Source organism: Prionailurus bengalensis, chromosome B1 (genome assembly GCF_016509475.1).
Source record: "Prionailurus bengalensis isolate Pbe53 chromosome B1, Fcat_Pben_1.1_paternal_pri, whole genome shotgun sequence".
In the NCBI taxonomy this organism is placed as follows: domain Eukaryota; kingdom Metazoa; phylum Chordata; class Mammalia; order Carnivora; family Felidae; genus Prionailurus; species Prionailurus bengalensis.
Genome location: NC_057344.1, coordinates 103,576,624 through 103,601,782, shown reverse-complemented (window position 1 = coordinate 103,601,782; position 25,159 = coordinate 103,576,624). Strand labels below are relative to the sequence as shown.

At 36.8% G+C, this 25,159-nt stretch overlaps 1 protein-coding gene across 1 annotated transcript in view; it reads right to left on the bottom strand.

The window, feature by feature from the left end:
• Nucleotides 1-2,499: 2,499 nt before the first annotated feature.
• Nucleotides 2,500-25,159, bottom strand: part of QRFPR (pyroglutamylated RFamide peptide receptor) — a 45,608-nt gene continuing 22,948 nt past the window's right edge. The window contains exons 2-6 of the mRNA XM_043569349.1: nucleotides 13,248-13,406; nucleotides 10,502-10,563; nucleotides 6,586-6,821; nucleotides 5,296-5,393; nucleotides 2,500-4,532 (exon numbers count right to left, since the gene is read on the bottom strand). Of these exons, the coding sequence (XP_043425284.1) occupies nucleotides 4,192-4,532; nucleotides 5,296-5,393; nucleotides 6,586-6,821; nucleotides 10,502-10,563; nucleotides 13,248-13,406 (896 nt within the window). The 3' untranslated portion in view covers nucleotides 2,500-4,191. The remainder of the gene's footprint in view (nucleotides 4,533-5,295; nucleotides 5,394-6,585; nucleotides 6,822-10,501; nucleotides 10,564-13,247; nucleotides 13,407-25,159) is intronic.

Below are 25,159 nucleotides of genomic sequence, written 5' to 3'. Positions count from 1 at the left end.
TAGCTAGCCTTTAGTACCACTTGCCTGTTTGCTATTCCTAGAGTTGTGTCTTTTCTACAATTCAGGTAAATTAAGTCATAGAGTATATAGTCTTTTCTGTTTTGCTTCTCTTACTTAGCATAATACTTTTGAAATGGATCCTTGTTGCATGTATCAGTAGTTAATTCCTTTTATTGCAGAGTCATATTCAATTAGATAGCCTCAACACAATTTGCTTATTTATTCATTGGTTGCTAAATGTTTGGGTTATTTGCAATTTTTGGTTATTTTGAATTAAGCGGCTATGAACATTCATGTATAGGTCTTTTCTTTTTCCTTTTCTTTCTTTTTTTTTTTTTTTTTTTTTTTTGGTTGAAGTTTATTTTATCAATTCTTTTTTTTAGGCTTCCTGCTTTGCTTTCAGTGCCCTGTCCACAAAATCTTTGCCTTGCCTAATCCAGGCTACAAAGATTTTATTCTGAGTTTTATTCTAGAAGTTTTATAGAATATTCTTATTCTTATTCTTATATTTAAGAATATGATGCATTTTGGGGCGCCTGGGTGGCGCAGTCGGTTAAGCGTCCGACTTCAGCCAGGTCACGATCTCGTGGTCCGTGAGTTCAAGCCCCGCGTCGGGCTCTGAGCTGATGGCTCAGAGCCTGGAGCCTGTTTCCGATTCTGTGTCTCCCTCTCTCTCTGCCCCTCCCCCGTTCATGCTCTGTCTCTCTCTGTCCCAAAAATAAATAAACGTTGAAAAAAAAAAGAATATGATGCATGTTAAGTTAATTTTTGTATGTAGTATAAGGCCTAAGTTCCCATTTTCGGTATATGGACATCCAATTGTTTCAGAACCATTTGTTTGAAAGATTTGCCTGTACCCATTGAATTATGTTACCACTTTTGTCAAAATAAGTTGACCATATACTTGTGCATCTACTTCGGGTAACTATTCTTTTGCAGTGCCAGTGCCACACTCTTTTGATTATTATAATTTTGATTTTTGTAATTTTTGATTATTGCAATTTATAATAGGTCTGCGGATAAGGTAGTATAAGCCCTGCAACTTGGTTCTTCTTTTTGAAACGTTTTTGGACTTGGGGCATGTGGGTGGCTCAGTCAGTTGAGCTCCTGACTTTGGCTCAGGTCATGATCTTACAGTCTGTGAGTTTGAGCCCTGCATTGGGCTCTGTGCTGACAGCTCAGAGCCTGGAGCCTGCTTCAGATTCTGTGTCTCCCCCCCCCCTCTCTGCCCCTCTCCCACTAGCTCTGTCTCTCTCTCAAAAATAAATAAAAACATTAAATTTTTTTTAACATTTTCAGGCTTAGAAATTAGTCAAACAAGTATGCAAAATGCTGATGTCCTGATCCATAAGAAACTAAGAAAAGAGAGATGTGTATTTTTTGTTTTGTTTTGGTTTTAGTTTTTCTTGTTGTGTTTTGTTTGTAGAGTAGAAGAAAAGACACAGCTCTTTTTGGCATAATGATCCATAATGAAATAAAAGGCTTAGAGGTCTAAGCAGTGATGCATATCTTTTCACTGATTTCATAGACATTTTACCCAAATGCTAATGAATGGTTTTAATGACTAGCCTTCTGTACCCCTCCACAACCCTCCCTTCTGGATCCAAAGAGACTTTGCCAATTCTCACTTCAAGCACAAATTCAGGGGAAATCAGATGGAATAAAATGAGTGACAGCCTAGGGCAAAGAAAAAAAAAAGGGGGAGAAAGCAGATGCCTGGGTGGAGGACAAAAGGCCTAAGAGACTCAGGGGCCAGGGAAGTCAGAGGAAACCAGAAGAAAGCTCAGAACCAGGGCACCTTTTGCAAATCCAAGGTGAACTCTGTATGGGCTCATAAGCTGTGTTACACTATCGTCAGCGCTCAGTGTCCAGACTGGAGCTTCTTTGACTAATTATAATAGTTTCCCAATAATGGATTGAACCAGTTTTCTCTTCCAAACTCTTATAACAGAATAAAAAGATTACATGTTTAAAGGACCAAAAACAAAACTGCTCTATTTTTTATTTCTGAAATGGCATGAATGCAATGTGAGGGGTAAAAAATCTTTCACAGGTGTCTGGACATTTTACAGTAATTATTTAAATTGTTTAATATCTACATGTTTTTATTTTTTATTTTTTTAAGGTTTACTTATTTATTTGGAGAGACAGAGAGAGCAGGGGAGGGGCAGAGAGAGAGAGAGAGGGAGAGAGAGAATCCTAAGCAGGCTCCAGCGCAAAGCCCGACCCAGAGCTAGAACTCACAAACTGAGATATCATGACCTGAGCCGAAACCAGGAGTCGGATGCTTAACAGATTGAGGCACCCAGGTGCAGCCAGATGTGTTTTGATCAATCTCTGCAATGTTTAGGAATTTTAAAAATCTCTAACCTTAATAATTAAATGGTCAGTAATAGTGTTGATTGATCCCATCTTCAGTAAGTTATATTTGGAACATATGTACATCAAATTTAGGAAGAGTCATATGGATATCTGCTGATTAAATAAGGATAACCAAAATCAGTGAATATGATTCATTTTTAATGGTTTAATGATTTAATGATAATTACTGTTTTGCTACAAGATAGCTAGTCATAACAGGAGAATGGCACACACACATAATCCATAGTAAGTCCATTTCAACACAAACAAAATCATCAGTAGTCTTCTCTTGACTTTGTTAATTTTCTGTATCATATTGCCATTTTTTCTTAATACCACACACTATTTCAGTTGTGTTGCTGTATCCATTTTATCCTGACACACCTAAAAAGTTAAATGTCTACATTTTGAAAGATCCAAATAGCCTGAGTTCTCTGGTTCCCAAACCTTAAAGCTTTACAAGTGAAATAGTACCCTGATAATTCTTGAGCTTCTCTTCCTGTCTCTATTTCCTGGCAGAAATAATAAGTGCTGCAAAACTGGAGGCAAAAGAAACACTTTAGCCAAGAGGCTGTGAATGGACTTTGGGAATCACAGTTGTTAAAGGGGAAGTGACAGGGCACTGGGATGTGGTCACTGGTTCCATGATATTTGAGGGTAAGAGGAGAAGACTGGAAAGAAGAGAGGTTATGATTAAGGGAGATTGAATTAAGGCAAGGAATATGAGTGGGGAACTCCATTCTTCCTAGCCTTGCTCTCTCGGGGGTCAGTCTGGGGCACAGTAAAATCATGGGCTTGGAGTTAATGCTCTCATCTGCTAACTACATCTAAAAGTCCTTTTATATAACAACCAGTCATTCATCCCACTACTAAAGTAAGGGATTTAAAAATATAAATATTTGAGATAGTTAGACTGGCTTACATATATTACAGCCAGCCTATAAATGAGGATCCCAGAAACATCCTTCTTTTGATTAGAGAAAACAGCTACAAAACAGGCATGGGTGGAAAGCTGGCAGGGTTGAGGGCAACTCTCAGGAAGCAAAAGGGAGCAGAAAGGGGAGGCCTGGAACATGGGGGCTGCGATGATGCTTCAGAACCTGAGGGTGCTGTACAGTAACAAAGGGCTTTCCTGCTCACATCTCGTTTTCTTCTGGCAGTGACCCTGTGAAGAAGAGGTACCTCACCAGTATACACAGGAAGAAACAGAGGCTTAAAGAGGTTCAGTGGCTTGCCAGTCATCACAGCAGTGGTAGCTGGTAGGGCTAGAAGAAGCTCACACCCGGGCACCTGCCTCTGAATCACATTCATTGGTCATTTTGCGGCTTCGCCATCTTCTTTGACTTGATGATTATTGGACAGACCTCATTTGTAAGAGACTGTATTACCAAGCTTCAACAGCACTGAAAATTACATTACTGTGTTCAACCATTAACTTACTCAAAAAAGAAGGTATAATTTTTAAGTTATTTCCTCAGCTCATTTAGCAATACATAGAAAGTCACATTACATTGACTGCATTAGGGGAAAAATTACCAGCCAAAAACATTTATTTCTATACAAGTTTTTTTTAATAATCTACAAGGATAGTTTACTAATTTTTCAAAATTGTGTTTTCATGTATAATGTTATATTTTTATGAAGAAAATGATTTGTTTCCTTCTTTTCCTCATTCTGAGAATAAAAAAAAAAGTCTTCCACCTTTGCTCAAAATAATTTTCTCTTCCAATTAAGCTACGAACAGTCCTAATTATGCAGACATTGTTATAATTAGCGGCCACCACCTAAAGCAGAATTTTCAGAAAGTTCAGAATTGAACAGGGCAAGATGTCATTTGATGTATTTTTTCTCCTCTGATTGTTCACACAATTTGACTTCAATGTTGCCATCACTGAATGCTTCTCCTTTTGTCTCCTCCACTGGGTTCTGTCTCTGGGAAAACACTGCTTTCTTCTGCATCATTGTAATTCCTGAATTTCCATGCCTTCGTGCTGGAGATAAGGTTTCTTTTACTATGCAATAACAAACTGCAGACAAAAAATTTTTTTTGAAGTTTTCGTTCATAAATGCATAAACAATGGGATTGCAGATGGAATTGGAAAATCCAATTATTTGCACGATAGCAAAAATCATCTTGATTGTGACATCATCATATTCCTTTTCAAAATTGCCTGAAATAAAAAGTAATAGTCTACCATGTATTATGTTTTCACGAGCATAAAATAAAATTTCTGTTTATCATATATCTTTACCAAACACTTACACTTGCACAAGTGGTTAAAGGTGTGAAAAATACTCAAGGCAATTTTGGGAAGAGCCATCTGATGTCTGAAGAAAAATGAGCTCTGTGATGAGTTCCCATTCTTAGAGAATCTTGGCTTACAAGCTTAGCCTGGTGCCCAGCTCATATTAAGGAACTTACCGTATTTCCACTTGATTCCAAATGTAATGTAAACTGGGAAGCAGCAGTTACCATTCAAACGTTCACTTGTGTTATAGAAATACAATCTGTATCTGAGAATCATGTTAAGTCTCAGATTATCACAAGTAATACACCGGGGGTCTGGCTGAAATCCTAGGTGTTATCAAATTCATGTGGTTCAAGTCAGGATTCTAGATCTAAACAGAGAATGCTCATAGGCCATCACACCTCCTCCATGTTTGAATGGTTTAGGGAGAACAGGGGACAGAGCATGAAAAAAGACTCTCAAAAATGTTTCTGTCCCTTCTGCGATTATTAAGGGTTTGTTCAAAATTGTACATAATTAACCCACCATGTAATGATCTGGTAATCTTGAAAATACGAGAGAAACCCATTAAATGTTTGATATTTGATTACCCAAGGGAATAGCAACAAATTTTTCAACGATTCATGGTCTAGTCTAGCAATAAATTAACTAGAACTTCTAACAAATGAGAATGAAAAGCACTCACTGTATTCAGTCATCATGTGCACGATGTGGAAAGGTGCCCAGCATAGAGCAAAGAGAGCCACCACTGTCACCATCATAATGACAGCTCGCTTCTTCTTCCTGGACCCACAAGGACACATCACATCAGTTAACTTCTCCTTGGCAAATTTGTCAAATTGATATCAAAGCTATTAAATAAAGTTTGAGCCTAAATCTCTCAACCATAACTTTTCAAATATTAATAAAGTTCATGATAGGTTAATTGTAGGCTGTTTATCATCTCTTCCCATTGCTATTGCCCTCATCCCCAAATCTCTCATCTTATAAACATCATTATGAAAGATGCTCAATATAGATCTAACACTCTGCTAGATGCTTGGCATGGGTTATGTCATTAATCTTCTCAGTTAGCCATTTGACAGATGCAGAAACTGAGGCACGGAGAAGGTTGAGTAACTTGCAAAGTCAGATGACTAATAAGGGATTTAAACTGTAAGGGCTAGTTTGGACTTAAAGTTAGGCAGCTAAAGTCAAGTGTTTAAGCTCTTATTCATTTTTATGTTGAAGAACACTCTTCTGAGGAAGTGAAGTGGAGAGTGAAATCAGCAATAAGTCCCAAAGAGCTGAAGATCCAGCCCTGGACACTGACAGGGAGGATTTCTTCATACAAACTGGACGCTAGAGGTCGCTGCACACTTGAAGAAATGATAGAATTTCATCTAACCATTAAACTTCTAAGATTTTTGTTTTTGTTTTTAATAGCTGTTCCATGTAGATTATAAAATAAATGATATGGAATACAAGTACTATATCAGTAAATTGTGTTTTAAAATTTTTATTAATGAATATAATCAGAAAAGAAAGCCCTTATTAATGATAGTATAGATAATAATAAAGTAAATAGCATACTCTAGTCACCAAAGAATTTTCATACAGATTTCATGTATTTCAGCATCATCTGAGGATGGATATTTATTATGCACCCTGTCACACATGAGGCAAGCGGAAGCTTTAGGCGTAAGGATACTTATCTGCACCATGTGACTGCCGAGTGGTAGAGAGGAGACCACCACAGCTCTTCCTAGCATGTCATCTTGACATATAGATGAAAATTCAACAGTTTTCCAAATTGTCTAAATACCTGCTATTCCTAAAATCTCCAAAGTTGAACGTCAGCCCATTCTGTGAACATGAATTACAAATGGCACTTGGGCTAAAGTTCCCAAGAATTGGGAGAGCTCTAGCAACGTCCCCCTCAAGCATGACTAATTAAAAGTATTTTAAACGGAGGCGACTGCTTCATTAAACAGACCTGGCTATTTTTGACATTTCTTTTCCGTGAATAGTTCGAAACACTGAGCAGTCTCCCACTCTTTTCTTTATCCAAAGTTCATAACCGATTTTAGTGTACAGGATAAGCATCAGCATAAGAGGCAGGAGGAACAGGATGACAAGGATGAACGTGGTATAGATTTTCTGGTGCGCAGGGCTGGCCCACTCTTCCAGACAGCAGACATGTTCCTTTTCATATAAGAAGTCATACTTAATCTTTAACATAAAAACAAATCAGTTAGAGGAGGCAGAGTCAGCATCAAAAGAACAGAAAACAGCCACGTACTGCTATAATGGTGCAGTTTTCAAACCCTCCTGTATTTACTGTGGATCCATATTGCAAATTAGATACGAGTTTGATTGTTCGTTTGTTGTAAGGTGTCATTTTCTCCACATCATTTCTTACATTCTTAACAGTTCCATACTTTCTTTTCTATTTTAAATTGAATTGAGGTCAATAGGCTATTTTTTTTTAATGTTTCTCAACTTTTTTTACACTGTAGTCAGAATTTTTTCAATTAGATGAAAGAGCTATACTCTTTGACCAAGGTATGTATGCATACTGTCAAGATGAGGATTATTACTTTTCAGAGGAAGAATACACTACATCAATCAAGGTACATATGAAAAAAAGAAAACATCTTGTAATTGCACACCAGCTAGTTTAATGTTCCATTATTTTGCTTCCTCAATTGTTGAAGAGGCAGATTTTGGCAAAGTATCAGCTACCTTTCAGTTCACAGTACTGAAAGCTTGCATTTTGTTACTGCTATTTCAGATTGCAATGATCAGGTTGCTTACAAAGATTTTAGAAAGACAGCTGATAGCTTTAACATTTGAGATGAATAAGAAATTGGGATTCAAACTATTGTCTATCTACAAATATTCAGACTCAGCTATCAGCCTTTGAGGTAGATGTTTTACAGAAATGCAATGTCTCTTTGTTAATACTATTTCTGACAGATGGTTGGGTTCAAAATATTATTAAAAACAATATTAATAACAGTAGCAAATGCTAAGAAGGGACAAACTAAGCAAAGTCATTTATCTGGATAATAAGAATAAAAGAAAATTTATCAAAACTATTGCCATTTTAGTCACTTCAGAGATTTCCAGATGAAGTATCCCTAGGTCCTAGACATATTTCTGCCTCCATTCCTGCAAATTTTATTGCCAATCTTTAGTCAATTGAATGGGGGGGAAAAGCTTTCTGGTATACTTATCAAAGGTAAGAAAATTCAAGTTCTGATCTAGGTGTTATTTACAAATGCAACAAGGGATGAAAACACTTACTGAATAATAATTTCAAGATCCAAACTCCCTGGGAACGGGATATTAAGGTGAAATTCATGCTGACCCCGTGTAGACAGAGCCCACAAATGCCGACGACCATGGGGGCAACATATTGGCACATCTTAAAACACAAAGCTAGACTGATAGTCTCCAAGGGGGTGCATGTTGCCTTGGGAACAAGCAAAGACTTTCTGAGTGCACAGGCACATGGTTTTATGGGAATCAATTTTCAGATTGTCTCTTTGGAACCATACAGTTCTCTAAAATTCCACTGCCTAGGGGAAGCCTGAGATTGAGTGTTGTGCTGGCCCTGCACTCCCAGCTCGCTTCTATCTCTCTTCTCCCCATCTACATAAGTCAGATGTCTCACTCAGTCCTACTCTTACTATGAGGCACTAAAAAAGGAGGTGGTTTGAACTACTGATGTCAGTGAAGCCACCGTAATCAAGACACCATAAATCCATGATAGGGTTTTGTGTTTTCCCTATATCAAACATATTTCTATTCTGGCCTTAGAAGAAAGGTATTTTGACAGGTGTTGAGATGTTGTGAATTTACATTTTTCATACAGTGAAGAGGCAGAAGTGATGATGACAATTTTAATTTAGCCACCTCTTTGCTTCCATCCCATGAAAATTGTCAAATACATCACTCCTGAGAGAGAGCCCATTGACAGCAAAGCAAAGAGAACATCAGTGGGTGGAAATGGTAAAGTTGGTGGTGTTTTATTTCATCCAGGTGAGAAATTCAGGCTTTATGCATGCTCACACACACTCTCTCTAATAGAATTTAGAAGTGAGAAGGTGGCCATGGGATGCATATTAATAGATTTATTTGATAGGAAAAATGAAATCACACTTTTTCCTGACAGAAAGCAAATCTGATTTAGCTGATTTGTCTGATAGTGAGGACCGACTCTGCCAATTACATATGTATTTCCTAAAAACTAAATGAGTTACATATTCAAAACATATTTAGAGCATATGATAAAATAATTTTATTTTAAAAAATAGACAAAACTCTTTGTGTTCTGTGGGCCAGAAATGGGCCCCACAAATGACTACTGGGTTGGGTCACGTGTGAAGCCTCCATCAGTATGGGATACCTGCCGGAATAAGGACAGCCTTAGAGAAAAGACCCAGCCACTTACAGTTGTGTGTGGAAGATACATGAGCACCCTGCTGGAGCAGCAGTCAGAAGCCTCAGTGGTGTTATCTTTGAAAAACCCATGAATAAGGAATCGATCATGGGCAGCAAAGTCACTCACAGAGGGCGATGATACCAGTACACCTGTCCCTTCCTCTCCCCATCCTTAACACCAGCTCCCAAGTTGCCAAGGACAGCCATTTTCTTGGATGGGAAGAGAGAAAGAGAAATGCCCAGTAAGGAAGCAGAGAAGAAGGGAATCACCTCCCCTTTGCATATTGTAGGATTCTAGACCTAAAAACAGTTCAAGCTGAGCTGGGAGACATTTTGTGTTGATTGAGAATATGGACTTATGTGATTGTGACACCGGGCTGGAATTTTAATGACAGAATTAACAAGTTGTTGTGACTAAAAGTGACCATAGGAATGTTGCTATCTGAATGGCTGAAAGAATTACAGGGTCTGCTCAGAGCTTCATCCACAACATTTTGTCAGAGTATTGGAAAGTTCTCAGGTCACATTTTTATAGGTAGCAAGGGATAGAATAAAATTACTTCCAGCTCTCACCTGTGGAGTCCAGCTCATTCAATATACCAATTACATAAAAAAAAAAAAAGAAGAAAGAAAGAAAGAAAGAAAGAAAGAAAGAAAGAAAGAAAGGAAAAAAGTAAAGTCATGTTTTAAATGTACCCTTTCCTGAGGGCTCATTTGCTATCCTTGCCAATCGACATTTGCCATCTAGTAAAGTTTCACTTTTGTCTATATCAATTTAAAAAAGTATAAAAGGATACAGTTAAAAAAAATTATCTAGTGATCAACCCACTACTGCCTTTGAAGACTACTGTCTGGGCTAGATCACCGATGCAGGACGTGTATGTATGCCCCATGGGATAGGCTGGGTCACCAAAAACAGCACAGTATCCCCTTGCTGTGAATAGCCAGACAATGCTAGACCATCAGTTTAAGGTGTGGGGGAAAGGGAGTGATCAGATAAGATGATCCTGTCACACATTCCAATTCAAATTTCAATTTGTCAATGTATGGGAGGCAGAGAAGAAAGGACTTATGAGGGACAATCAACAAATAAGCAGATGATTGATTACAATTTTTTGATGTGTTTTAAAAATAAAATAAAAATCTAAAGCAACCGTTGAACTCTTAAAATGTAATAAGACACGGGAGGCCACTAGGAAAATATGTTCGGCTGACAGGAAAATGTAGAAAATGACTCTGATAAGTTTTCTTTTAAGCATTAAAGTCTTAACTAAGGAAGAACTAGATAAAACAGAGGAAAAAATCTTAAAACAAATTATTTTATTTCATTTGAAAATTTTTCAGTGAAATAATTGGGGTCACCAGAATTTGCTATAAAGCTCTTGCGGGAAGAAAAATGATTGTAATTGAGAAGGCTGGGGAACATTTCAATAATATGATGATCAAGCCATCTCCGAACCTACCTCAAGGCGTTGTACATGCCACATGGGTGATCCTACGATGACTGCCAGCAGCCAGACCACACCTGCTAAGACATTAAAATCATCAGAATCTGATTCAGTGAGTGAAGCAGAACACATGCATACTTAAGCATAAAACATATGCTGTAAGCATGAAGACCCCTTATGTGCAATCATCTCTGCCCTAGAGCAGTGCAGTGGGCTACATGTTCCCACTGATGCTATTTCTGTGTCCTCAAAATTGTTGCTAGAATAGTCTTCCTGAAACATTTTTAAGTGTTTAATCAAAATCTTTAATAGTGTTGTACTACCTATAAGATAAAACTTAAACCCTTAACATGATCCCTGAGGTTCTCTCACTTGCCTCTCTCTCCTGTTATATTTCTGTCCACGTTCTTCATTTCCCAGGACTTAACTCAAAAGTCACTGTCTCTAGGAAATCTTTGAAGGCCACCATCATTTCCTGATAGAACTAATTCCCTGTTGGTTCCATTTGCCCTCTAGAGTGGCACCTTTGTTGCCTTAGTTGTTTCTTTTCAACTTCTTCTAAGCTCATTAAGGGCAAACACAATGCAATTTATTTTTGTACTTGTTTGTTTCCCTAAACAAGGGAAATTTTCCCCAAAGAAAATTCCTGGCCCTCAGAAGCACCTGCTGTTTGGTTGTCAAACGGATGAATAACTTAAACATGATATTGATCACCCTCTACAATTTCTTCTTAAAATTGAGTACATTTATCTTATGCATCATAATATGAGTATTATTTTCTTATTTACAAAGCAAACATTTGATAAGAAACCAGAATGCTCTTTCCAAATTTCCTGTCCTTCATGATTTTGTTGACAGAATTGCTTTAATGATGTGTCCTTAGCAAGGAACAAAAGAGAATCAGAACAGACTAGGATGAGGCCATAACCAAGAGACCCACCATCAATTCTGAGAGAAATATCCCAGCTCAAATTCTTCTTATTCTCTCTGTATTAGGTACTATTAAGAAAACAGCATATTGCCTTGGATTTCAAGGAACTGGGACTCACTTAAGCCATAACTGGGGTTTATTATAAAGAAATACGTGAACTGGCACTGCCTATAGATAGTCATTATTATTCGATGATTCAAGACAGTTCTCAGACTCACAAATCAATCTCTCTCTATCCACATCGCCATAAACATCTGCTCTAATCTAGTCCAATCATTATCTCACTATGTAATCTTATGTCCAATCACTTTTCCAATCTTTAGTAGAAATTCTGGATTCTAACTGAGTCTAATTGACTTAGCTCCTTGCCAATCCTTCTGGGTCTACTGCCTGTTCAGGGATAGAAAGGTTGAGGTTAGATGAATATTACTGGTGTAAATGAACCTTTGTGGGCAAATAAGTCTAGCAGGTCTCTGATGGTGGGGGCCTGGAGGCAAAGCAGTCTCAGCTAAGAGGTACTTGGCCAGAGAGAGACATCAGGCAACACTGTGTGAAAGCCCCAAGGGATGCTGAGCCTTCTTGATTTAAAATCCTTTCTGTCTCCTATGAATTTTTTTAGTAGAAACTGCCTTGACTGCCTGTTATCGACTTTGCCCTCAGATGCTGAGACTCTCTACTTCTCTTTCCTTTTTTAATGACTTCCCTCCTCCATGTATTCCTTTCCTCATCTTTCTACACCCACACATGCTTTTCAGATGTTTTGAAGGTGGGAAGATGTCAATTATTAAAAGCCAAGAGGTCTTTGAATTCTTTGTAGGGAGGATGTGACATAAATTTGAAAATAACTAACTAAAACTAACGAATATTTTCCCCGTTGGTTTATCTATTCATTTCATACTATGTAAAATGAGTTTGGCATGGCAAAACCCTTAGGAGTTCTTTCTGTAATTCTACTGTCCCATGCTGGCTAAACTCCTAAAGCAGAAATAAATGTTTACCTATTCCTCTCAAGTGAGATACTAGTAAAAATTGCTCTTTTTGGTTATTGCATTAGTTTTTTCCTCAACCTTTCATTATTTAGCTGTAATACATATGCTACGGCTCTACTTTAAATGGCTCGATTGTAATTATCGAATAGAGAAATGCTTCCATCTTACTGTGCTAGGCTTTAGGACACCACTTACAGTTTGCCACTTATCAAGAGGTACATGCTTCTCATGTCTTGCTGACTCAGAAATGGTTACATCAAGCTGAGGATGCAGGAATGTCTGAAGCAAAATTATGAAGTGGATGGAATCTGTCTTCATCAGGCATCTCCAGCACTCAGCAAGCACCTAGCGTCCCCATGAGCCCCGCGGCTATTGTGTCCTCAGCACTGGGGCCTCCTCTGAGCAGCACCCTCGTTCTCTACCCATCTAAAAACACCTTTCCTTCCCCCTGTCAAAATCTACTGGCCCTAAGAAGGGCATTTTAGGTTACACGCCTCTTACCTCAGGATGACAGTTTACTAATCTAATAAATGTTAATGTGGTAATGCCATTGAAGGTTATCTTAAATCAACTAAAAGTAGTGCTTAAAAGTTTAAGACTTAAACTGAAGAAGTGAATCTGAGATAAGGAGATTTGAAGTGTGAGGTTAGGACTGAAAGGAGAAAAGGAGTGGAGGTCAAGGTAAAATGGGGAGAGGACTAAAACCCCAAAATTACTCCCTGATGCCTACAAGGCTAGACAAGAAGCTGCTCGTCCGCTTCATCAATATAGTTCACATTGAAGAAATTCTTTTGTTCTGTACTGAAGAAGAGCATGAGTACTGCCACTGGCACACTCTCACCTAGCATGGTGAAAGCCCTTCTGTTGGTGTATTGCCACTTCATTTTAAAAGGATGCACAAGTCCCTGGTGCCTTTCCACAGCAATGCAGGTCATAGTAAGAATTTCTGTCACGATAGCAGTTGACTGGACAAATGGCAGCATCTTGCAAATGAAGGCACCTGCAGCAAGGAAACAGGACCAGTTAAACATCAAGATAAAAGTTTTATCTGTGTTTTTGTAATTGTTACAGTTGATTAATTCTGAGCCTCTGTTCAAAAGTTTTATGATTATAGTGACATTATAGACTCAAAATAATTGAAAAAGATTGAACTGGCTGATATTATCTTTAAGTTCCTTAATTATAGGTAATTATGTATAAGAGGACAATTAGAGGACCAGTTAGTATCTGGTTATTGATAACAGGCAGAAAAAAAATCAATGTGAGCTTTGATCGAGAAACAACAAAGTCAGCGTGAAGTGGTCTCCTGGTGTCTCAACTACAGGTAGTGGTCTTTATGTCTTTCTTTTTGGTTCTTTGTCAAATCACGGCAAAGGAAGAATTCTCACCAAAGACTCAGATTTCTTCTTTTATTTTTTATTCTCCTTTGCCTTTCTGTCCAAGACCTTATGTGTGGATTACATCATTACACTCATAACTGATTTCACTTTCTCTAGTGCAAAGATCTCAAATTGGTGGCCCCTGGGCAAGATTTGGTGTGCAAATAGACTTTGCATGATTTGCATAATATTTTTTTTTAATTTTTTTTTTCAACGTTTATTTATTTTTGGGACAGAGAGAGACAGAGCATGAACTTGCATAATATTTTTTACAATACTTGAATGCATTGCCAGTATTTTGAAATGTTTACACTATCTGCCTTGCCCCTTCACCATTCATTTGTAACCCTGGTCTAACATTTCTGCTCTTGACTCTATCTTGCTCATTGCTACCAAATTAGTTACTCTGAATTATCAGAGAATCAGAAACTCAGGGAATATGAAGAGTTGGAAGAGACCTCAGAAGTCATGGAGTCCAAGCTCTCACCAAAAATAAAAATCATCTTTTCAGCTTCTCTCATAGATTCTCTGCCAAGCTCTGCTTAAATATCTGCAGAAGAGGCTTCTTTTCTGGCATACTCCCATCTCATGCTGATGTGTGGCTTTCCTTTTCTGCTTGGAATGCTTTTCCCCCAGAGAACTCCTCCTCTCTCTTACTCTACTTTTTTTCCCTTAACTTTTTCACCTTCCTAAAGACTACATAAGCCACTGATTGGTTTCATTTTCATTAAAAGTTTCCCTATGTCTACCAGAATGTAAACAATCCAAGAGCAAGAATTATCTGTTTTCTTCCCTGATATATTTCAAGCATTTAGAATGGCACAAGGAGGCTCTCAGCCAGAATTCACTGAATTGAAGATAATGAGTAACCAGAGGGCTTTTAACCTCTCAAAATGCCTCCATTCAGCTTGGGAGAAAGGCTGTCACTGGAGAAAGTGCTTTTCAGTAGTTCCACCCACTTCTTCCAGTTTCACTTTCTGCTTTCTGAGAGTTTCAGAACTAACCAACTATCTTTTCCAAACATCAGCTCTTCGTATCTTTGAAAGAGCCATGCCACTCCTAAGTCTTTTCTTTTATAGTTTCTCCAGTTGTTCTTCATTTGACATGTTTTCAAACCTTTCAATTCTTTAGATGCCTTCCATGGACTTTATTTGGTTTAGTAACTACATGGTCCTGAAGGAAACCCACCATCCCAAGATGTGGTCTAGCTAAAGCAGAAACTGAAGGATTATATTGCTTCCTTTCCAATACCCCTCACATTGTTATGTGACTGTGACTAGAATTTACAACAACTTTCAGTGCTAGGATTTTCAAATGGTTGGCTTCTGTTGCACTTGAAATCAACTTGAAACCAACTGGGTCCATTTAACAGAAAATTATTTTTAATAGAATATTTTTGTCCATCCAATATTGCTGAAACTAAGGGAAAAGACGTATTTAGATATCACTCTAGATACTTCCTTTCCAATCCTTTTTGGGAGCTCCAAATTTCAATCCAAGAGCCAATCACACTCATTTATCCTCTGTTCCAGTTTCCCAAATCCAAACCCTGTTCAAAGTTAAGGCCTTTCCTTGTCTATTAGAGTTGTTTAAATGCTAAGTGCAGAAATTTGCTTTCATACTAATATATTTCACTGTTTGAATACTGATCATACTATGAATGAATTAAATTACCTTTAATCCTATCTTGGATGTGATACTTGAATAAAGGTAAATGTGAATAAATTATTCATCTGAAAATGTCTCCTTTTTTGTTGGTCAACTGATTCCCTGTTTTTAGGATACGCTCTGATCCTGATTCTTCTGATCTTTTACTTAGCCACTCTGAGTCTCAATTTCATCATTTGTAAAAAGGGATTAATAACACCCATCTGTCACAGGACTTATGGGTGTACTGATGTGATTATAAAATCATATAAATGCCCATCACAGGATGTATTCTTTAATAAATGGAAGCCGTTTTATCATCAAAAAGAATTGAGGTAATTTGGTACATTTAGAGCTAATAGATTCTTTGTGGATACATTCTAAACTACCATCACAGGGCATCTAGTTTTATAACATTTCCCAAATCAAGATATGCAGCTCAAAACACTCAAATGATTTGCTCATGTCTAAACAGCTGTCTATTGACAGATGAGGGCCTGTGCTCAGGTCGTCTGACTCCAATTCTTTCTACTATGTCATCCTCACTTAACACATCCATGTTATGTGGCAGTTTTCTTGTCTCATAAATCATCTGTTTAATAATCCACTTGAGAATCTCGCGCCGGGTTGTCGTAGTTCTATAATCTGTCATCTTACCCTTTTAATGCATCCAGACAGCATTTGCCCAACTCATTGCTTCTGACATTTCTTCAAACAATGTTTTAAGAAATTACTGGCTGTGTGTTCTTGATCACATTGCCAAGTTTCTTCAGTGTTATGGTATGGTATTTATCCAGGCTGAAGATTTGAGTTCTTTTAAAAATAGGTAGATGTTCAGGTGTCCTGTGTGGCTCAGTCAGTTGAGCATCTCACTTGGGCACAGGTCATGATCTCATGGTCTGTGAATTCGAGCCCCACGTCAGGCTGTGTGCTGACAGCTCAGAGCCTGGAGCCTGCTTAAGATTCTGTGTCTCTCTCTCTCTCTGCCCCTCTCCCACTCATGCTCTGTCTCTGTCTCTTTCAAAAATAAACATTAAAATTTTTTTTTAAATAGATAGATGCTCTTTTGCTATCCATTCACTTATCTTGGACCTTTATTTTTCATTCTAAACATCGTGGGTATGCTCTTTTTAAATTTGGAGATCATTTTTCAAGGTCTAGAAGACTAAAGCAAAAAAGGCACTGAAGATTTTTTTTTTTTTCTGTCGTCCATTAAATTTCCTACCCTTGTTCTGGTACTCTCTCTGATGACTCTTCAGTCAGCTTGTTCTACACTTTAGATTTCCTAGTGTAAAATTTATAGGTCTGAGCTACTTTGGAAGAATGTGTCCTTTGCAACATGTCTTCCTAACAGTGGCAATTTGAAACTGAAATAATCCTAGAATTCCCTATATAGGGCACTGCTTTCTTGGAATGTCCTTCCTTTTTTCTTTATGGGATTACCTGATTTTAATATCAGATTGTGTTTGTTTAAGCCTGCCTGGAATTCCTATTTCTCATATTTTTATTATCCACCATCCACCTGCATTTCCTAACAGCAACACAATATCCTCTAGTGTATAAACTCTACCGTATGTGGGCAGGTTAGGTAAGAAGTCCTGCTATAGAAGACAAAGAATTCTCACAATCTATCAGCTTCCAGTGTTCCAAATTTACTTCAATTCTTTTAATATGTTGAAAGAACACATTGAAGGTGGAAGGGGGGTCTAGGTGGTGCAATTCTGTGCTCACCAGATCTTGAGTGTTAACAGACCACAGCTTAGTTACCGCTTTTGACCTCTGAGTACCCTCAGTTCCTCTGTTACAGACCCATTCCTCAAGCTTCACACTGATCCTTGAGCCTCCCACATCCTTCCAGTACCTTCCCTTCTCTTAAGCCACTTAGCTATCAACAGTTGCTTGTAACTGAGTAAACTTATTTGATATACTCCATTTTTATTATCATTTCTTTAGAAGATGGATTTCCCAAAATGCAGACTACTCTGATCAATGTTCTTTCTGTGTGTATTGCTAACTCTAAAATAACAGTCGGATCCTACTATTACGGTTTTTCCATTGCTGCTTCTATTTCTACTATGTGTGACTCCTGCATAAGAAACTACAAGTCTCCTTTGACTACTAGATTAAGAAGAAATGTTTTTGTTTACTATTTATTGCCTTCTATTCCCAACCTTGACTTATTTATACAACTTTATTTTCCAGAACAAGAATTCTTGTGTTCTGACAGAATGGTGCCCACTCTATCTATTCAATCCTGCCCTCACTTCCCACCATGCATAATATTGGTCTTAGTGGTTCAAATAGAAACAAGACCTCATTATTTCTAAAACTGGTGCTTGGAAATTGAAAACATTTGGCCAGTATTTATTTTCATCCTAGTGTAATGGTGAGTTTAACAATGACCAAAGTGGAAAGGCAGAGTAAAAAGAACAGGGTATTTATATGTAGAAAAGATTAAAACATTCTTTTATTAGTTTAGAAACTGGTACAATGAAGTATAATTGCATGAAAGTATCTAATGATAGCCATTCTCTGAAGAATCTGTTCCAAGGTTAGTAAAACAAAAGCAAAACAAAACAAATAAAAAATGTGAATAGACATATACAGTTTATATTACAACAAAAAAAGGCTACTTTATATAACCACTATTTGAAACAATGGTTTAACGCATTATGAAACAATCTGGAAAAATCTGGCATTATAATTACCTTAATTTTCTGTACCAAAACAAGCCATATTGAAACAATTGATACATTCTGTCCCAATATAGCTTGTGAGTTTCTGGCTTTGTCCAATATGTTTCTTAAGCAACTGTTAATGAGCAAATTTACCAAATCCTGAAACATATCAGATAGTAGGAAAGTGAGGAACAAATGAAATATAGTCAAAATCAGAATTGTTATGCAAGCTGTGGCTGACAACCACAAAAGACTAGAACCATGGAAGGCCCTCCCAGAGATGAGCCAGGCTCATTCAGTATCCCACAGAGCTCTGTATTTCTGCAGGGGTTCTCAAGCAGCTGCCAATAAGGAAGAGAGGCAGGTCCAAAGCAGGAAGGGAGAAGAGGTTCTAAGCTCTGACCCTACCTTATCTGGAGCAGCTCCAACTGCATCTAGTTTAATGTGATGAGGTTCCAGCACACAAGTCATCTGCAATTTTGAAGAAGTTATAAAACCCTTAAGTGGTCTTATACAGTACCCTAGAATATTCTGCCTACTTAAAGCATACAAACTGAAGAGGAAAATAGTTGCTAAATATCTGAAAAGAAATGTGTTGCCTATCCCTCCTAGGATCTTGGCCCTTCTGATATTTATTCCTATTTAGCATGAGACTATGACAAAGGACTCTAGTTATTATTTTAAGACCTATGAAGTGTCCACTAACACTGCATTTGTGTAGCAGGATAGAACTTAGCCCAAGGGAAAGAAAGCTTGGTTTGGGGCAAAGGAGAAACCTAGGAGGAAGCAGAAGGAGCCTTAGCTCTTGCAGAGTGGAGGGAAAGACAAAAGAGCCCTACAGCTATCGGGTGCCAAGAGAAAAATTGGTAGAGAGGTTGCCATAGGAAACAGATAGAAGTTGAACAATTTTTCTCCAGAATTGTTGCTTGACTTAGGGAAGGAGATAGAAACTGCCCAGCTGGCTCTGAGAGGAGGCACGTCTCAGTCCACTTGAGCTCCTATGACAATATACCACAGACTAGGTGGCTTATAAACAAGAGAAATTTATTTCTCACAGTCTGGAGGCTGGAGATATGAGATTAGGGTGCAAGTATGGGTGGGTGAGGACCTCTTCCAGGTCATAGACTTCTTGTATCCTTACTTGGTGAAATGGGTTAGGGAGCTCTGTGGGAGCTCTTTCATGAGAACACCAATTCCATTCATGAGGGCTCTACCCTCTCCACCTAAGCACCTCTCAAAGGCTCCACATTTTAAAACCATCACATTGGGCAACAGGATTTCAACATATAAACTTGGGCTGGGCACAAACACACAGACCATAGCAAGGCACTTCCCCTAAGTGGAACTGAAGAGAAACCAGATGAAATGAAACACTGCTGGACCCTGTCTAGATTACAAGAGAGTGAGAGTTGTATCCAGCAAGGAGAGGTGTTGTGATGATTACTTTTATGTCAACTTATATATACTGATTCATAAGTTTTGGCCAATTGTTCCAACTGTTGGAATTCATCAATAGTTTATTCCTTTGTATTGCTTAGCAATATTCCCCAGTTTGTTTCATCATTCATCCATTGAAAAATATCTGGGTTATTTCAGTTTTTTACTACTACAAATACAGCAGTTATGAATATTTGTGTACAGGCTTTGATGTGAACATAAGTCTTCATTTTTCTGGGATAAATGCCCAAGAATGTCATTACCTGGTTGTGTGGTAACTGCATGTTTACATTTATAAGAAACTGTCAAACTATTTTCCAGAGTGGCTGTATCATTTTACATTTCTGTTGGCAATGTATGAATGACTCAGTTTCTTCATATTCTTGTTAATATTTAGTGTCATTTCTTTAAATTTTAATCATTCTGATAGCTGTATAGTGATATCTTGTGGGTTTTTTTTATTTCGCCAATTTCTAATAATGCCGAACATCTTCTCATATGTTTCTTTGCCATCTGTATATTCCCTGAGATAAAATGTCTCCTCATATCTTTTACTATCCATTTTCTATTAGAATTATCTTTTTATTGCTGAGTTTTAAGAGTGTTTATATGATCTAGATGCTAGTCCTTTGTCAGACGTATGATACATGCTTTATAAGAATTTTCTCCCAGTCTGTAACTTATCTCCTCATCTCTTCACATAGGCTTTCACAGAGTAAGCGTTTAATTTTGATGAGGCGAGTTTCCCAAATTTTCCTATTATGCATTGTGCTTTTGGTGTCTGTTAAGAAGTCCTGGAGATTTTCTCATGAGTTTTTTTCTATGAGTTTTAAAGGTTTGCATTTACCTTTAAGTCTGTGATCCATTTTGAGTACATTTTTGTATAAAGTGGGGTTTCTAAGCTAAGGAGTTTTTGTTTGCTTTATTTCTTTTGGACTATGAAAATCAATTGCCCCAGCAATAATCGTTGAACAGGTAGTTCTTCCTCCTTTGAAATGTACCTTTGTCAAAAACAGTTGAGATATTTGTGTACATATATTTTTGAATTCTCTGTTCTATTCTATTCATCTAGATCTATCTCTCTGCCAATACTGTGTCTTGATTACTTCACCTACATAGGAAGCTTTAATATTCTGTAAAGGGAATCCTCCCACTGCATTCTTTTTTTTTTTTTTTTGTCAAGATGACCTTAGCTCTTCTAGGTCCTGTGTCTATTGATATATATTTTAGAATAAGTTTTCCAAAGCATATTGTTTTCAAAACTCCTTGAAGGGATTTTGATAGAAATTACATTAGACCTATTGATCAATTTGGGGAGAACTGGCATCTTTGATATGTTAAAGTTTTCCAATCCATGAACACAGTATATCTCTCCATATACTTATGTATTCTCTGACTTCATCAGCATTTTGTAATTTTCAGCACATAGGACCTGTATGTTTTTGGCTCACGGCATATCTAAGTACGTATTTCATTTTCTTTGGAGTAATTATAAAGAGCATGATATTTTTCATTTCAGCTTCTGAATGTTACTTGTTAATATGTAGAAATACTGTTGTATTTTGTGCACTGATCTGGTATACTGTGACCTTGCTGAATTCAATTATAGGAGATTTTTGTAGATTCCTAGAGATTTTCTATGTAGAAAATAATGTCATTTGCAGATAAAGGTAGTATTATTTCTTCCTTTCCAAACTGCATGTCTTTTATTTTCTTTCTTTGTCTCCCTGCAGTGGATGGAATTTTGAGTGCTATGTTACATAAGAATGATGAGAGCAAACATCTTTGCCCTGTTCCTGATTTTAGAACAAAAGTATTCAGTCTTTTACCATTAAGTATGTTATTAGCTGTAGGCTTTTTACATTGTCTTTATTAAGTTGAGGAAGTTTATTACTAACTTGCTGAGAATTTTATCATGAATAGTGCTAGATTTTGTCAAAATTTTTTTTTCTGTGCCAATTGCTATGATTATATGGTTTTTCTTCTTTAGCTAATTATATTGATTAGCTATGGTGGATTACATGGATTATTTTAATCAACTTTAATATTGAGTCAGTCTTACATACCTAGGTAAATTGCACTTGATCATTCTTTTTATATGTTGTTGGATTCTGTCTGTAATGTATTAAGGATTTTTGTATCTAAGTTCCTAAAAGATAGTAGACTGCAGTTTTCTTTTTATTGTACTGTCTTTGTTTGGTTTATTAGAGTTATAAGGACCTCATAAAATAAATTAGTAATTCTTCCTTCTGTTTAAATTTTCTGGAAGAATTTGTGTAAAATTAGTGTTAATTTAAATGTTTCATAGAATTCTCCAGTGTAAGTATCTGGGCCTGGATATTTCTTTTGCAGAGATTTTTCAGGTGCAAAGTAAATTTCTTCTTCTCTTTCTTTTAAAAAATGTCTTTTAAATCACAGAATTATGAGCAAATTGTTTAAAGTCAGAAGGGCTATAATGAAAACGAATAGGTCTCTGCCCACCCTTGCTCATCTGCTGGTCTAGTTCCCAACACCTACTTGTTTTTAATTCTTCTACCAAGTACCTTTACATCTCTAAACTAATTGCTTTATATAGCCTCTTCTTCATTTACTGATTTTACTGATAACTATTGACTTTCTTCTAGGATAGATGGGCTTTTGGTTCATTTTTACCACCTCTCACTCTTGCTTCTCTCCACAGCTTTTAATTTTCTTAGAATTATAACACTCTCTTCAATAAATTCTTTGGAAAGGTCTTGGGAGATTATTTCCTAAATTCTTGAATGGAGTCTTCTCTATCTTAGGCCCATAAAGTAATATACTTAAACCCCTATTCATTGGCCTATCAACTTCTAACAGCTTATCTTGTCCCCCACTTTGTAAGATAGTGATACCCCACCTCCTTCCTCCTTTGCTTCCTTTCTTCTTCCTTCAAACTTCTATCAGCTCATGTTTGCATTTACTTTATCAACACGGATAGCTTTCCATTCTGTTTCATAGCCATATTAAATCTTCTTCACTTGACCTATATTATAAGTATAAAAGATTAAAACTATAAATAGCATTTTCATTATTTTATAATGGCAAAGCCAACATGTATGTTCTAAATACATTTCTCTTCCTCTGATTTTATAATCATGATCCTTGTTAACTTATTTAATGCTCTAAAGTATGCCATATTTTAATGTGCTTTATATTTGGGCCATAATTTTCTTCTAGAGTATTTTTGCTTATTATTTTTTCCAGGTATTTTTTTATTGTATTTTTTCTAGTTGGAAGAAGAAACATGTACCTTCTTCAACATAGTCTAGTGGTTTAGAGTATGAGGTCTGGAATTACTGCCTGGATTTGGATCCTGGATCTACTACTACTTAACTGTGTGACCTAAAGCAAATGATCTTACTTCTCTGTGTCTTGGGTTTTCTTATTTTTAAATGTAGATGATGATAATAGTACTTGTCTCACATAGCTATAAGAGGATTCAGTGAATGGGGTGCCTGGGTGGCTCAGTCAGTTAAGCGTCTGACTTCAGCTTAGGTTATAATCTCACACTCCATGAGTTCGAGCCCAGGTCATAATCTCACACTCTGTGAGTTCGAGCCCCGCGTAGGGCTGTGTGCTATCAGGTCAGAGCCGGGAGCTTGCTTTGGATTCTGTGCCTCCTTCTCTCTCTGCCCCTCCCCCACTCACGCTCTGTCTCTATCAAAAAATGAATAAACGTTAAAAAAATTAAAAAAAAAGAGGATTCAATGAAATAATAATAATAATGTGTTTAGGACATGCCTGGAACTGTGTGAAAGTGCATTCATAAATGTTAGCTATATTTTTGCTGTCATCATCACCATTATCACCATTCTTTTTTTTTTTTTTTTTTTTTAATTTTCAACGTTTATTTATTTTTGGGACAGAGAGAGACAGAGCATGAACGGGGGAGGGACAGAGAGAGAGGGAGACACAGAATCGGAAACAGGCTCCAGGCTCTGAGCCATCAGCCCAGAGCCTGACGCGGGGCTCGAACTCACGGACTGCGAGATCGTGACCTGGCTGAAGTCGGACGCTTAACCGACTGCGCCACCCAGGCGCCCCCATTATAACCATTCTTATCACTTTTATACTGTATCTCAACTTTTCACATAACATTTGCTGCTTAGAATAAATTACACACATGTTGAGAAAACTAGGCAGCAATATGTAAAAGAATGAAACTGAACCATTTTCTTAAACCATACATAAAAAATAAATTCAAAATGGATGAAAGACCTAAATATGAGACAAGAAATCATCAAAATCCTAGAGGAGAACACAAGCAGTAGACAGAGGCCATAGCAAATTTTTACTAGATATGTCTCCTGATGCAAGGGAAACAAAAGCAAAAATAAACTATTGGGACTTCATCAATATTTGTTATTTTAAGATTCTTCTAGAAGACTACTGACTTCTAATTTTGATGGCTGCAGTTTTTATTTGTTTTTTTTTAATAGACTGCTGTATAACTGTTATCATAATATTCATTTTCAATGGATTCCTTCCCCACTTTTTCTTTAATTTCACAACTTCTTGGTTCTTGTGTTTCATGTGAATATTTTATAAGTAATTTCTTCAAAAATAATGATTTTAAAGTAAGCTCTTTAAGTTCTTGTGTATCTGAAAATGGCTATAATTTGACTTTAAATTCAGTATCATCTTTCTTTGGAATATTGAAGACCTTTCTTTATTGATTTTTAGCATCTTTATTGTCCATGTGATTTTTCCTCACTTACAAGTATCCTGGTTTACTATTTGGAAGATTTTATTGATCTCTTTGCAATTGAAATTCTGAAATATTGCAGGGATACGTTGAAGCATGTACCATTTTTTACTCTTTTTCTTTGGCCTTGTATGCACCTTTTGAAATTAGAGATTTCTAACTCATTTATCTCTGTGCTTTTCTTTGTGCATTTTTTTTTTTTGTGGAACTCCTATTAATCAGGTGTTGGAATTCCTGGATTGATCTTACTATGTCTACCACTTTTGTTTCTATATACACATATAGAAACATATATATACGTATATATGTTTATTCAAAATGGATGTTTGTATTCAAATATATGTATATATTTGCTTTATAGATTCTCTTTGTCTTTTGCTCCACATTATGGAGACTTTCTTGTCTTTGTATTCCACTTCTTATAATATTTATATAAATTCATCAATCACATTTTCACTTTTAAGAGCTTTTCCTTATTCTTGAATTTTTTTTTTCGGAGAAGCTTACTCATGATTTATGAAGTCAGTATCTCCTTAAATCCAGAGATCTCTCACTCAACATTGGTAACTCATTCATGAAAATGAGACATTGTGTGAAATATGGACTGGTAGTCCATTTTCCATTTTTTAAAAAGCCAAATTAAACTCCCAACAGATTTCCTTAAGTGTAACTTGTAACTAAAACACAGTAAAACCATCATGTACTATATAAGATGTCTAAAATAATGCTCTTGGTTGAAAAACAGAGTGGTTGTTATCAAATGGTTTGTACCTATGCTGCTCTGCATGCAGCATTTTCATGCGCATCATTAATATCTCTTTTCAAACAAGGCATAGCAAATAGCACATATAAATTAAAAAATATATTAGAAAAATGAAGGTAAAAT